At 50.6% G+C, this 13,727-nt stretch overlaps 1 protein-coding gene across 1 annotated transcript in view; it reads left to right on the forward strand.

Moving 5' to 3' along the window:
• Positions 1-3,444, forward strand: part of LOC142484915 (kielin/chordin-like protein) — a 61,135-nt gene extending 57,691 nt beyond the window's left edge. The window contains exon 12 of the mRNA XM_075584162.1: positions 3,324-3,444. Coding sequence (XP_075440277.1) covers positions 3,324-3,425 — 102 coding nt within the window. The 3' untranslated portion in view covers positions 3,426-3,444. The remainder of the gene's footprint in view (positions 1-3,323) is intronic.
• Positions 3,445-13,727: the final 10,283 nt, after the last annotated feature.

Raw genomic sequence — 13,727 nt, forward strand, 5'->3', positions numbered from 1 at the left:
TCTCCTCAGGATAGTAATGTGCTGTGTGTCTGTGTCTCCTCAGGATAGTAATGTGCTGTGTGTCTGTGTCTCCTCAGGATAGTAATGTGCTCTGTGTTTCCTCAGGATAGTAATGTGCTCTGTGTTTCCTCAGGATAGTAATGTGCTGTGTGTCCCTCTCCTCAGGATAGTAATGTGCTGTGTGTCTGTGTCTCTCCTCAGGATAGTAATGTGCTGTGTGTCCCTCTCCTCAGGATAGTAATGTGCTGTGTGTCTGTGTCTCCTCAGGATAGTAATGTGCTGTGTGTCTGTGTCTCCTCAGGATAGTAATGTGCTGTGTGTCTGTGTCTCCTCAGGATAGTAATGTGCTGTGTGTCTGTGTCTCCTCAGGATAGTAATGTGCTGTGTGTCTGTGTCTCTCCTCAGGATAGTAATGTGCTGTGTGTGTCTCTCCTCAGGATAGTAATGTGCTGTGTGTCTGTGTCTCAGGATAGTAATGTGCTGTATGTCTCTCTCCTCAGGATAGTAATGTGCTGTGTGTCTGTGTCTCCTCAGGATAGTAATGTGCTGTGTGTCTGTGTCCCTCTCAGGATAGTAATGTGCTGTGTGTGTGTGTCTCCTCAGGATAGTAATGTGCTGTGTGTCTGTGTCTCCTCAGGATAGTAATGTGCTGTGTGTGTCTCTCCTCAGGATAGTAATGTGCTGTGTGTCTGTGTCTCCTCAGGATAGTAATGTGCTGTGTGTCTGTGTCTCTCCTCAGGATAGTAATGTGCTGTGTGTCTGTGTCTCTCCTCAGGATAGTAATGTGCTGTGTGTCCCTCTCCTCAGGATAGTAATGTGCTGTGTGTCCCTCTCCTCAGGATAGTAATGTGCTGTGTGTCTGTGTCTCCTCAGGATAGTAATGTGCTGTGTGTCTCTCCTCAGGATAATAATGTGCTGTGTGTCTGTGTCTCCTGAGGATAGTAATGTGCTGTGTGTCTGTCTCTCCTCAGGATAGTAATGTGCTGTGTGTCTGTCTCTCCTCAGGATAGTAATGTGCTGTGTGTCTGTCTCTCCTCAGGATAGTAATGTGTTGTGTGTCTGTGTCTCCTCAGGATAGTAATGTGCTGTGTGTCTGTGTCTCCTCAGGATAGTAATGTGCTGTGTGTCTGTGTCTCCTGAGGATAGTAATGTGCTGTGTGTCTGTCTCTCCTCAGGATAGTAATGTGCTGTGTGTCTCTCTCCTCAGGATAGTAATGTGCTGTGTGTCTCTCTCCTCAGGATAGTAATGTGCTGTGTGTCCCTCTCCTCAGGATAGTAATGTGCTGTGTCTCTCTCCTTAGGATAGTAATGTGCTGTGTGTCTGTCTCTCCTAAGGATAGTAATGTGCTGTGTGTCTGTGTCTCCTGAGGATAGTAATGTGCTGTGTGTCTGTCTCTCCTCAGGATAGTAATGTGCTGTGTGTCTGTCTCTCCTCAGGATAGTAATGTGCTGTGTGTCTGTCTCTCCTAAGGATAGTAATGTGCTGTGTGTCTGTGTCTCCTCAGGATAGTAATGTGCTGTGTGTCTGTGTCTCCTCAGGATAGTAATGTGCTGTGTGTGTCTCTCCTCAGGATAGTAATGTGCTGTGTGTCTGTGTCTCCTCAGGATAGTAATGTGCTGTGTGTCTGTGTCTCCTCAGGATAGTAATGTGCTGTGTGTCTGTGTCTCCTCAGGATAGTAATGTGCTGTATGTCTGTGTCTCCTCAGGATAGTAATGTGCTGTGTGTGTCTCTCCTCAGGATAGTAATGTGCTGTGTGTCTGTGTCTCCTCAGGATAGTAATGTGCTGTATGTCTGTGTCTCCTCAGGATAGTAATGTGCTGTGTGTCTGTGTCTCCTCAGGATAGTAATGTGCTGTGTGTCTGTCTCTCCTAAGGATAGTAATGTGCTGTGTGTCTGTGTCTCCTCAGGATAGCAATGTGCTGTGTGTCCCTCTCCTCAGGATAGTAATGTGCTGTGTGTCCCTCTCCTCAGGATAGTAATGTGGTGTGTGTCTGTGTCTCTCCTCAGGATAGTAATGTGCTGTGTGTCTGTGTCTCCTCAGGATAGTAATGTGCTGTCTGTGTCTGTGTCTCCTCAGGATAGTAATGTGCTGTGTGTGTCTCTCCTCAGGATAGTAATGTGCTGTGTGTCTGTGTCTCCTCAGGATAGTAATGTGCTGTGTGTGTCTCTCCTCAGGATAGTAATGTGCTGTGTGTCTGTGTCTCCTCAGGATAGTAATGTGCTGTGTGTCTGTGTCTCTCCTCAGGATAGTAATGTGCTGTATGTCTGTGTCTCCTCAGGATAGTAATGTGCTGTGTGTCTGTCTCTCCTCAGGATAGTAATGTGCTGTGTGTCTGTGTCTCCTCAGGATAGTAATGTGCTGTGTGTCCCTCTCCTCAGGATAGTAATGTGCTGTGTGTCTGTGTCTCCTCAGGATAGTAATGTGCTGTGTGTCTGTGTCTCTCCTCAGGATAGTAATGTGCTGTGTGTCTGTGTCTCCTCAGGATAGTAATGTGCTGTGTGTGTCTCTCCTCAGGATAGTAATGTGCTGTGTGTGTCTGTGTCTCCTCAGGATAGTAATGTGCTGTGTGTCTGTCTCTCCTCAGGATAGTAATGTGCTGTGTGTGTCTCCTCAGGATAGTAATGTGCTGTGTGTGTCTCTCCTCAGGATAGTAATGTGCTGTGTGTGTCTGTGTCTCCTCAGGATAGTAATGTGCTGTGTGTCTGTGTCTCCTCAGGATAGTAATGTGCTGTGTGTCTGTGTCTCCTCAGGATAATAATGTGTTGTGTGTCTGTCTCTCCTCGGGATAATAATGTGCTGTGTGTCTGTGTCTCCTCAGGATAGTAATGTGTTGTGTGTCTGTGTCTCCTCGGGATAGTAATGTGCTGTGTGTCTGTGTCTCCTCAGGATAGTAATGTGCTGTATGTCTGTGTCTCCTCAGGATAGTAATGTGCTGTGTGTCTCTCCTCAGGATAGTAATGTGCTGTGTGTCTGTGTCTCCTCGGGATAGTAATGTGCTGTGTGTCTGTGTCTCCTCAGGATAGTAATGTGTTGTGTGTCTGTGTCTCCTCAGGATAGTAATGTGCTGTATGTCTGTGTCTCCTCAGGATAGTAATTTGCTGTGTGTCTGTCTCTCCTCAGGATAGTAATGTGCTGTGTGTGTCTGTGTCTCCTCAGGATAGTAATGTGCTGTGTGTGTCTGTGTCTCCTCAGGATAGTAATGTGTTGTGTGTCTGTGTCTCCTCAGGATAGTAATGTGCTGTATGTCTGTGTCTCCTCAGGATAGTAATGTGCTGTGTGTCTCTCCTCAGGATAGTAATGTGTTGTGTGTCTCTCCTCAGGATGGCAGTGTGTTGTGTGTCCGGGTCTCCTGCCCGAAGCTGAGTTGTGCGCTGCAGGAGGAAGTACCCGGCGAGTGCTGCAGGCGTTGTCAGGGTGAGTGACGTATCACAACCCCTTACACAATATACACATTGTGTCACTGTCAGTGTGCACAGAGCACAGCAACTTTACATTGCTTCTCATTCACCAGTGGCCAGTCTTATTGTAGTGTGTGTCAGCCACGGGGGAGGCAGTGTCAGCCACGGAGAAGGCGGTGTCAGCCACGGGGAAGGCAGTGTCAGCCACGGGGAAGGCGGTGCCAGCCACAGGGGAGGCAGTGTCAGCCTTTAAACTTTAAATGCCATGGCTAATCACTTTGGCAGGCGGTGTCAGCCACGGGGAAGGCGGTGCCAGCCACGGGGGAGGCAGTGTCAGCCACGGGGAAGGCGGTGTCAGCCACAGGGAAGGCAGTGTCACATTTAGGGAACAAACATGGAAGAGAGGAAAGCAGGATTTCTGAACACAGTATAGCGGGGCCAGGCAGAGAATACTGCTATTCTATAGCGGAGCCAGGCAGAGAATACTGCTATTCTATAGCGGAGCCAGGCAGAGAATACTGCTATTCTATAGCGGGGCCAGGCAGAGAATACTGCTATTCTATAGCGGAGCCAGGCAGAGAATACTGCTATTCTATAGCGGGGCCAGGCAGAGAATACTGCTATTCTATAGCGGGGCCAGGCAGAGAATACTGCTATTCTATAGCGGGGCCAGGCAGAGAATACTGCTATTCTATAGCGGAGCCAGGCAGAGAATACTGCTATTCTATAGCGGGGCCAGGCAGAGAATACTGCTATTCTATAGCAGAGCCAGGCAGAGAATACTGCTATTCTATAGCGGGGCCAGGCAGAGAATACTGCTATTCTATATCGGGGCCAGGCAGAGAATACTGCTATTCTATAGCGGGGCCAGGCAGAGAATACTGCTATTCTATAGCGGGGCCAGGCAGAGAATACTGCTATTCTATAGCAGGGCCAGACAGAGAATACTGCTATTCTATAGCGGGGCCCGGCAGAGAATACTGCTATTCTATAGCGGGGCCAGGCAGAGAATACTGCTATTCTATAGCGGGGCCAGGCAGAGAATACTGCTATTCTATAGCGGGGCCAGGCAGAGAATACTGCTATTCTATAGCGGAGCCAGGCAGAGAATACTGCTATTCTATAGCGGAGCCAGGCAGAGAATACTGCTATTCTATAGCGGGGCCAGGCAGAGATTACTGCTATTCTATAGCGGGGCCAGGCAGAGATTACTGCTATTCTATAGCGGAGCCAGGCAGAGAATACTGCTATTCTATAGCGGGGCCAGGCAGAGAATACTGCTATTCTATAGCGGGGCCAGGCAGAGAATACTGCTATTCTATAGCGGGGCCAGGCAGGGAATACTGCTATTCTATAGCGGGGCCAGGCAGAGAATACTGCTATTCTATAGCGGGGCCAGGCAGAGAATACTGCTATTCTGTAGCGGGGCCAGGCAGAGAATACTGCTATTCTATAGCGGGGCCAGGCAGAGAATACTGCTATTCTATAGCGGGGCCAGGCAGAGAATACTGCTATTCTATAGCGGGGCCAGGCAGAGAATACTGCTATTCTATAGCGGGGCCAGGCAGAGAATACTGCTATTCTATAGCGGGGCCCGGCAGAGAATACTGCTATTCTATATCGGGGCCAGGCAGGGAATACTGCTATTCTATAGCGGGGCCAGGCAGAGAATACTGCTATTCTATAGCGGGGCCAGGCAGAGAATACTGCTATTCTATAGCGGGGCCCGGCAGAGAATACTGCTATTCTATAGCGGGGCCAGGCAGAGAATACTGCTATTCTATAGCGGAGCCAGGCAGGGAATACTGCTATTCTATAGCGGGGCCAGGCAGAGAATACTGCTATTCTATAGCGGAGCCAGGCAGGGAATACTGCTATTCTATAGCGGGGCCAGGCAGAGAATACTGCTATTCTATAGCGGGGCCAGGCAGAGAATACTGCTATTCTATAGCGGGGCCAGGCAGAGAATACTGCTATTCTATAGCGGGGCCAGGCAGAGAATACTGCTATTCTATAGCGGGGCCCAGCAGAGAATACTGCTATTCTATAGCGGGGCCAGGCAGAGAATACTGCTATTCTATAGCGGGGCCAGGCAGAGAATACTGCTATTCTATAGCGGGGCCCAGCAGAGAATACTGCTATTCTATAGCGGGGCCAGGCAGAGAATACTGCTATTCTATAGCGGGGCCAGGCAGAGAATACTGCTATTCTATAGCGGGGCCAGGCAGAGAATACTGCTATTCTATAGCGGGGCCAGGCAGAGAATACTGCTATTCTATAGCGGGGCCAGGCAGAGAATACTGCTATTCTATAGCGGGGCCAGGCAGAGAATACTGCTATTCTATAGCGGGGCCAGGCAGAGAATACTGCTATTCTATAGCGGGGCCAGGCAGAGAATACTGCTATTCTATAGCGGGGCCCAGCAGAGAATACTGCTATTCTATAGCGGGGCCAGGCAGAGAATACTGCTATTCTATAGCGGAGCCAGGCAGGGAATACTGCTATTCTATAGCGGGGCCAGGCAGAGAATACTGCTATTCTATAGCGGGGCCAGGCAGAGAATACTGCTATTCTATAGCGGGGCCAGGCAGAGAATACTGCTATTCTATAGCGGGGCCAGGCAGAGAATACTGCTATTCTATAGCGGGGCCCGGCAGAGAATACTGCTATTCTATAGCGGGGCCAGGCAGAGAATACTGCTATTCTATAGCGGGGCCAGGCAGAGAATACTGCTATTCTATAGCGGGGCCCGGCAGAGAATACTGCTATTCTATAGCGGAGCCAGGCAGAGAATACTGCTATTCTATATCGGGGCCCGGCAGAGAGAATACTGCTATTCTATAGCGGGGCCAGACAGAGAATACTGCTATTCTATAGCGGGGCCAGGCAGAGAATACTGCTATTCTATAGCGGGGCCAGGCAGAGAATACTGCTATTCTATAGCGGGGCCAGGCAGAGAATACTGCTAATCTATAGCGGGGCCAGGCAGAGAATACTGCTATTCTATAGCGGGGCCAGACAGAGAATACTGCTATTCTACAGCGGGGCCAGGCAGAGAATACTGCTATTCTATAGCGGGGCCAGGCAGAGAATACTGCTATTCTATAGCGGGGCCAGACAGAGAATACTGCTATTCTATAGCGGGCCAGGCAGAGAATACTGCTATTCTATAGCGGGCCAGGCAGAGAATACTGCTATTCTATAGCGGGGCCCGGCAGGGAATACTGCTATTCTATAGCGGGGCCAGGCAGAGAATACTGCTATTCTATAGCGGGGCCAGGCAGAGAATACTGCTATTCTATAGCGGGGCCAGGCAGAGAATACTGCTATTCTATAGCGGGGCCAGGCAGAGAATACTGCTATTCTATAGCGGGGCCCGGCAGAGAATACTGCTATTCTATAGCGGGGCCAGGCAGAGAATACTGCTATTCTATAGCGGGGCCAGGCAGAGAATACTGCTATTCTATAGCGGAGCCAGGCAGAGAATACTGCTATTCTATAGCGGGGCCCGGCAGAGAATACTGCTATTCTATAGCGGGGCCAGGCAGAGAATACTGCTATTCTATAGCGGGCCAGGCAGAGAATACTGCTATTCTATAGCGGGGCCCGGCAGGGAATACTGCTATTCTATAGCGGAGCCAGGCAGAGAATACTGCTATTCTATAGCGGGGCCAGGCAGAGAATACTGCTATTCTATAGCGGGGCCAGGCAGAGAATACTGCTATTCTATAGCGGGGCCAGGCAGAGAATACTGCTATTCTATAGCGGGGCCAGGCAGAGAATACTGCTATTCTATAGCGGGGACCAGGCAGAGAATACTGCTATTCTATAGTGGGGCCAGACAGAGAATACTGCTATTCTATAGCGGGGCCAGGCAGAGAATACTGCTATTCTATAGCGGGGCCAGGCAGAGAATACTGCTATTCTATAGCGGGGCCCGGCAGAGAATACTGCTATTCTATAGCGGGGCCAGGCAAAGAATACTGCTATTCTATAGCGGGGCCTGGCAGAGAATACTGCTATTCTATAGCGGGGCCCGGCAGAGAATACTGCTATTCTATAGCGGGGCCCGGCAGAGAATACTGCTATTCTATAGCGGGGCCAGGCAGAGAATACTGCTATTCTATAGCGGGGCCCGGCAGAGAATACTGCTATTCTATAGCGGGGCCCGGCAGAGAATACTGCTATTCTATAGCGGGGCCAGGCAGAGAATACTGCTATTCTATAGCGGGGCCAGGCAGAGAATACTGCTATTCTATAGCGGGGCCAGGCAGAGAATACTGCTATTCTATAGCGGGCCAGGCAGAGAATACTGCTATTCTATAGCGGGGCCAGGCAGAGAATACTGCTATTCTATAGCGGGCCAGGCAGAGAATACTGCTATTCTATAGCGGGGCCAGGCAGAGAATACTGCTATTCTATAGCGGGGCCAGGCAGAGAATACTGCTATTCTATAGCGGGGCCAGGCAGAGAATACTGCTATTCTATAGCGGGGCCAGGCAGAGAATACAGCTATTCTATAGCGGGGCCAGGCAGAGAATACTGCTATTCTAGAGCGGGGCCAGGCAGAGAATACTGCTATTCTATAGCGGGGCCAGGCAGAGAATACTGCTATTCTATAGCGGGGCCAGGCAGAGAATACTGCTATTCTATAGCGGGGCCAGGCAGAGAATACTGCTATTCTATAGCGGGGCCAGGCAGAGAATACTGCTATTCTATAGCGGGGCCAGGCAGAGAATACTGCTATTCTATAGCGGGGCCAGGCAGAGAATACTGCTATTCTATAGCGGGGCCAGGCAGAGAATACTGCTATTCTATAGCGGAGCCAGGCAGAGAATACTGCTATTCTATAGCGGGGCCCGGCAGAGAATACTGCTATTCTATAGCGGGGCCAGGCAGAGAATACTGCTATTCTATAGCGGGGCCAGGCAGAGAATACTGCTATTCTATAGCGGAGCCAGGCAGAGAATACTGCTATTCTATAGCGGGGCCAGGCAGAGAATACTGCTATTCTATAGCGGAGCCAGGCAGAGAATACTGCTATTCTATAGCGGGGGCCGGCAGAGAATACTGCTATTCTATAGCGGGGCCAGGCAGAGAATACAGCTATTCTATAGCGGAGCCAGGCAGAGAATACTGCTATTCTATAGCGGGGCCAGGCAGAGAATACTGCTATTCTATAGCGGAGCCAGGCAGAGAATACTGCTATTCTATAGCGGGGCCGGCAGAGAATACTGCTATTCTATAGCGGGGCCAGGCAGAGAATACTGCTATTCTATAGCGGGGCCAGGCAGAGAATACTGCTATTCTATAGCGGGGCCAGGCAGAGAATACTGCTATTCTATAGCGGGGCCAGGCAGAGAATACTGCTATTCTATAGCGGGGCCAGGCAGAGAATACTGCTATTCTATAGCGGGGCCAGGCAGAGAATACTGCTATTCTATAGCGGGGCCAGGCAGAGAATACTGCTATTCTATAGCGGAGCCAGGCAGAGAATACTGCTATTCTATAGCGGGGCCAGGCAGAGAATACTGCTATTCTATAGCGGGCCAGGCAGAGAATACTGCTATTCTATAGCGGGGCCCGGCAGGGAATACTGCTATTCTATAGCGGGGCCAGGCAGAGAATACTGCTATTCTATAGCGGGGCCAGGCAGAGAATACTGCTATTCTATAGCGGGGCCAGGCAGAGAATACTGCTATTCTATAGCGGGGCCAGGCAGAGAATACTGCTATTCTATAGCGGGGCCAGGCAGAGAATACTGCTATTCTATAGCGGGGCCAGGCAGAGAATACTGCTATTCTATAGCGGGGCCAGGCAGAGAATACTGCTATTCTATAGCGGGGCCAGGCAGAGAATACTGCTATTCTATAGCGGGGCCAGGCAGAGAATACTGCTATTCTATAGCGGGGCCAGGCAGAGAATACTGCTATTCTATAGCGGGGCCAGGCAGAGAATACTGCTATTCTATAGCGGGGCCAGGCAGAGAATACTGCTATTCTATAGCGGGGCCAGGCAGAGAATACTGCTATTCTATAGCAGGGCCAGGCAGGGAATACTGCTATTCTATAGCGGGGCCAGACAGAGAATACTGCTATTCTATAGCGAGGCCAGGCAGGGAATACTGCTATTCTATAGCGGGGCCTGGCAGAGAATACAGCTATTCTATAGCGGGGCCCGGCAGAGAATACTGCTATTCTATAGCGGGGCCAGGCAGAGAATACTGCTATTCTATAGAGGGGCCAGCCAGAGATTACTGCTATTCTATAGCGGGGCCAGGCAGAGAATACTGCTATTCTATAGCGGGGCCAGGCAGAGAATACTGCTATTCTATAGCGGGGCCAGGCAGAGAATACTGCTATTCTATAGCGGGGCCAGGCAGAGAATACTGCTATTCTATAGCGGGGCCAGGCAGAGAATACTGCTATTCTATAGCGGGGCCAGGCAGAGAATACTGCTATTCTATAGCGGGGCCAGGCAGAGAATACTGCTATTCTATAGCGGGGCCAGGCAGAGAATACTGCTATTCTATAGCGGGGCCAGGCAGAGAATACTGCTATTCTATAGCGGGGCCAGGCAGAGAATACTGCTATTCTATAGCGGGGCCAGGCAGGGAATACTGCTATTCTATAGCGGGGCCAGGCAGAGAATACTGCTATTCTATAGCGGGGCCAGGCAGAGAATACTGCTATTCTATAGCGGGGCCCGGCAGAGAATACTGCTATTCTATAGCGGGGCCTGGCAGAGAATACTGCTATTCTATAGCGGGGCCTGGCAGAGAATACTGCTATTCTATAGCGGGGCCAGGCAGAGAATACTGCTATTCTATAGCGGGGGCCAGGCAGAGAATACTGCTATTCTATAGCGGGGCCAGGCAGAGAATACTGCTATTCTATAGCGGGGCCAGGCAGAGAATACTGCTATTCTATAGCGGAGCCAGGCAGAGAATACTGCTATTCTATAGCGGAGCCAGGCAGAGAATACTGCTATTCTATAGCGAGGCCAGGCAGAGAATACTGCTATTCTATAGCGGGGCCCGGCAGAGAATACTGCTATTCTATAGCGGGGCCAGGCATAGAATACAGCTATTCTATAGCGGGGCCAGGCAGAGAATACAGCTATTCTATAGCGGGGCCAGGCAGAGAATACAGCTATTCTATAGCGAGGCCAGGCAGAGAATACTGCTATTCTATAGCGGGGCCAGCCAGAGATTACTGCTATTCTATAGCGAGGCCAGGCAGAGAATACTGCTATTCTATAGCGGGGCCCGGCAGAGAATACTGCTATTCTATAGCGGAGCCAGGCAGGGAATACTGCTATTCTATAGCGGGGCCAGGCAGAGAATACTGCTATTCTATAGCGGGGCCAGGCAGGGAATACAGCTATTCTATAGCGGGGCCCGGCAGAGAATACTGCTATTCTATAGCGGGGCCAGGCAGAGAATACTGCTATTCTATAGCGGGGCCAGGCAGAGAATACTGCTATTCTATAGCGGGGCCAGGCAGAGAATACTGCTATTCTATAGCGGGGCCAGGCAGAGAATACTGCTATTCTATAGCGGGGCCAGGCAGAGAATACTGCTATTCTATAGCGGGGCCAGGCAGAGAATACTGCTATTCTATAGCGGAGCCAGGCAGAGAATACTGCTATTCTATAGCGGTGCCAGGCAGAGAATACTGCTATTCTATAGCGGGGCCAGGCAGAGAATACTGCTATTCTATAGCGGGGCCAGGCAGAGAATACTGCTATTCTATAGCGGGGCCAGGCAGGGAATACTGCTATTCTATAGCGGGGCCAGGCAGAGAATACTGCTATTCTATAGCGGGGCCAGGCAGAGAATACTGCTATTCTATAGCGGGGCCAGGCAGGGAATACTGCTATTCTATAGCGGGGCCAGGCAGAGAATACTGCTATTCTATAGCGGGGCCCGGCAGAGAATACTGCTATTCTATAGCGGGGCCAGGCAGAGAATACTGCTATTCTATAGCGGGGCCAGGCAGAGAATACTGCTATTCTATAGCGGGGCCAGACAGAGAATACTGCTATTCTATAGCGGGGCCAGGCAGAGAATACTGCTATTCTATAGCGGGGCCAGGCAGAGAATACTGCTATTCTATAGCGGGGCCAGGCAGAGAATACTGCTATTCTATAGCGGGGCCAGACAGAGAATACTGCTATTCTATAGCGGGGCCAGGCAGAGAATACTGCTATTCTATAGCGAGGCCAGGCAGAGAATACTGCTATTCTATAGCGGGGCCAGGCAGAGAATACTGCTATTCTATAGCGGGGCCAGGCAGAGAATACTGCTATTCTATAGCGGGGCCAGGCAGAGAATACTGCTATTCTATAGCGGGGGCCAGGCAGAGAATACTGCTATTCTATAGCGGGGCCCAGCAGAGAATACTGCTATTCTATAGCGGGGCCAGGCAGAGAATACAGCTATTCTATAGCGGGGCCCAGCAGAGAATACTGCTATTCTATAGCGGGGCCCGGCAGAGAATACTGCTACTCTATAGCGGGGCCAGGCAGAGAATACTGCTATTCTATAGCGGGGCAGGCAGAGAATACTACTATTCTATAGCGGGGCCTGGCAGAGAATACTGCTACTCTATAGCGGGGCCCGGCAGAGAATACTGCTATTCTATAGCGGGGCCAGGCAGAGAATACTGCTATTCTATAGCGAGGCCAGGCAGAGAATACTGCTATTCTATATCGGGGCCAGGCAGAGAATACTGCTATTCTATAGCGGGGCCAGGCAGAGAATACTGCTATTCTATAGCGGGGCCAGGCAGAGAATACTGCTATTCTATAGCGGGGCCCGGCAGAGAATACTGCTATTCTATAGCGGAGCCCGGCAGAGAATACTGCTATTCTATAGCGGGGCCAGGCAGAGAATACTGCTATTCTATAGCGGGGCCAGGCAGAGAATACTGCTATTCTATAGCGGAGCCAGGCAGAGAATACTGCTATTCTATAGCGGGGCCCGGCAGAGAATACTGCTATTCTATAGCGGGGCCAGGCAGAGAATACTGCTATTCTATAGCGGGGCCCGGCAGAGAATACTGCTATTCTATAGCGGGGCCCGGCAGAGAATACTGCTATTCTATAGCGGGGCCAGGCAGAGAATACTGCTATTCTATAGCGGGGCCAGGCAGAGAATACTGCTATTCTATAGCGGGGCCAGGCAGAGAATACTGCTATTCTATAGCGGGGCCAGGCAGAGAATACTGCTATTCTATAGCGGGGCCCAGCAGGGAATACTGCTATTCTATAGCGGGGGCCGGCAGAGAATACTGCTATTCTATAGCGGGCCCAGACAGAGAATACTGCTATTCTATAGCGGGGCCAGGCAGAGAATACTGCTATTCTATAGCGGGGCCAGGCAGAGAATACTGCTATTCTATAGCGGAGCCAGGCAGAGAATACTGCTATTCTATAGCGGGGCCCGGCAGAGAATACTGCTATTCTATAGCGGGGCCAGGCAGAGAATACTGCTATTCTATAGCGGGGCCAGGCAGAGAATACTGCTATTCTATAGCGGGGCCAGGCAGAGAATACTGCTATTCTATAGCGGGGCCCGGCAGAGAATACTGCTATTCTATAGCGGGGCCCGGCAGAGAATACTGCTATTCTATAGCGGGGCCAGGCAGAGAATACTGCTATTCTATAGCGGGGCCCGGCAGAGAATACTGCTATTCTATAGCGGGGCCAGGCAGAGAATACTGCTATTCTATAGCGGGGCCAGGCAGAGAATACTGCTATTCTATAGCGGGGCCAGGCAGAGAATACTGCTATTCTATAGCGGGGCCAGGCAGAGAATACTGCTATTCTATAGCGGGGCCAGGCAGAGAATACTGCTATTCTATAGCGGGGCCAGGCAGAGAATACTGCTATTCTATAGCGGGGCCAGGCAGAGAATACTGCTATTCTATAGCGGGGCCAGGCAGAGAATACTGCTATTCTATAGCGGGGCCAGGCAGAGAATACTGCTATTCTATAGCGGGGCCAGGCAGAGAATACTGCTATTCTATAGCGGAGCCAGGCAGAGAATACTGCTATTCTATAGCGGGGCCCGGCAGAGAATACTGCTATTCTATAGCGGGGCCAGGCAGAGAATACTGCTATTCTATAGCGGGGCCCGGCAGAGAATACTGCTATTCTATAGCGGGGCCTGGCAGAGAATACTGCTATTCTATAGCGGGGCCAGGCAGAGAATACTGCTATTCTATAGCGGGGCCAGGCAGAGAATACTGCTATTCTATAGCGGGGCCAGGCAGAGAATACTGCTATTCTATAGCGGGGCCCGGCAGAGAATACTGCTATTCT

The sequence above is a fragment of the Ascaphus truei genome, unplaced genomic scaffold, assembly GCF_040206685.1.
Source record: "Ascaphus truei isolate aAscTru1 unplaced genomic scaffold, aAscTru1.hap1 HAP1_SCAFFOLD_465, whole genome shotgun sequence".
In the NCBI taxonomy this organism is placed as follows: domain Eukaryota; kingdom Metazoa; phylum Chordata; class Amphibia; order Anura; family Ascaphidae; genus Ascaphus; species Ascaphus truei.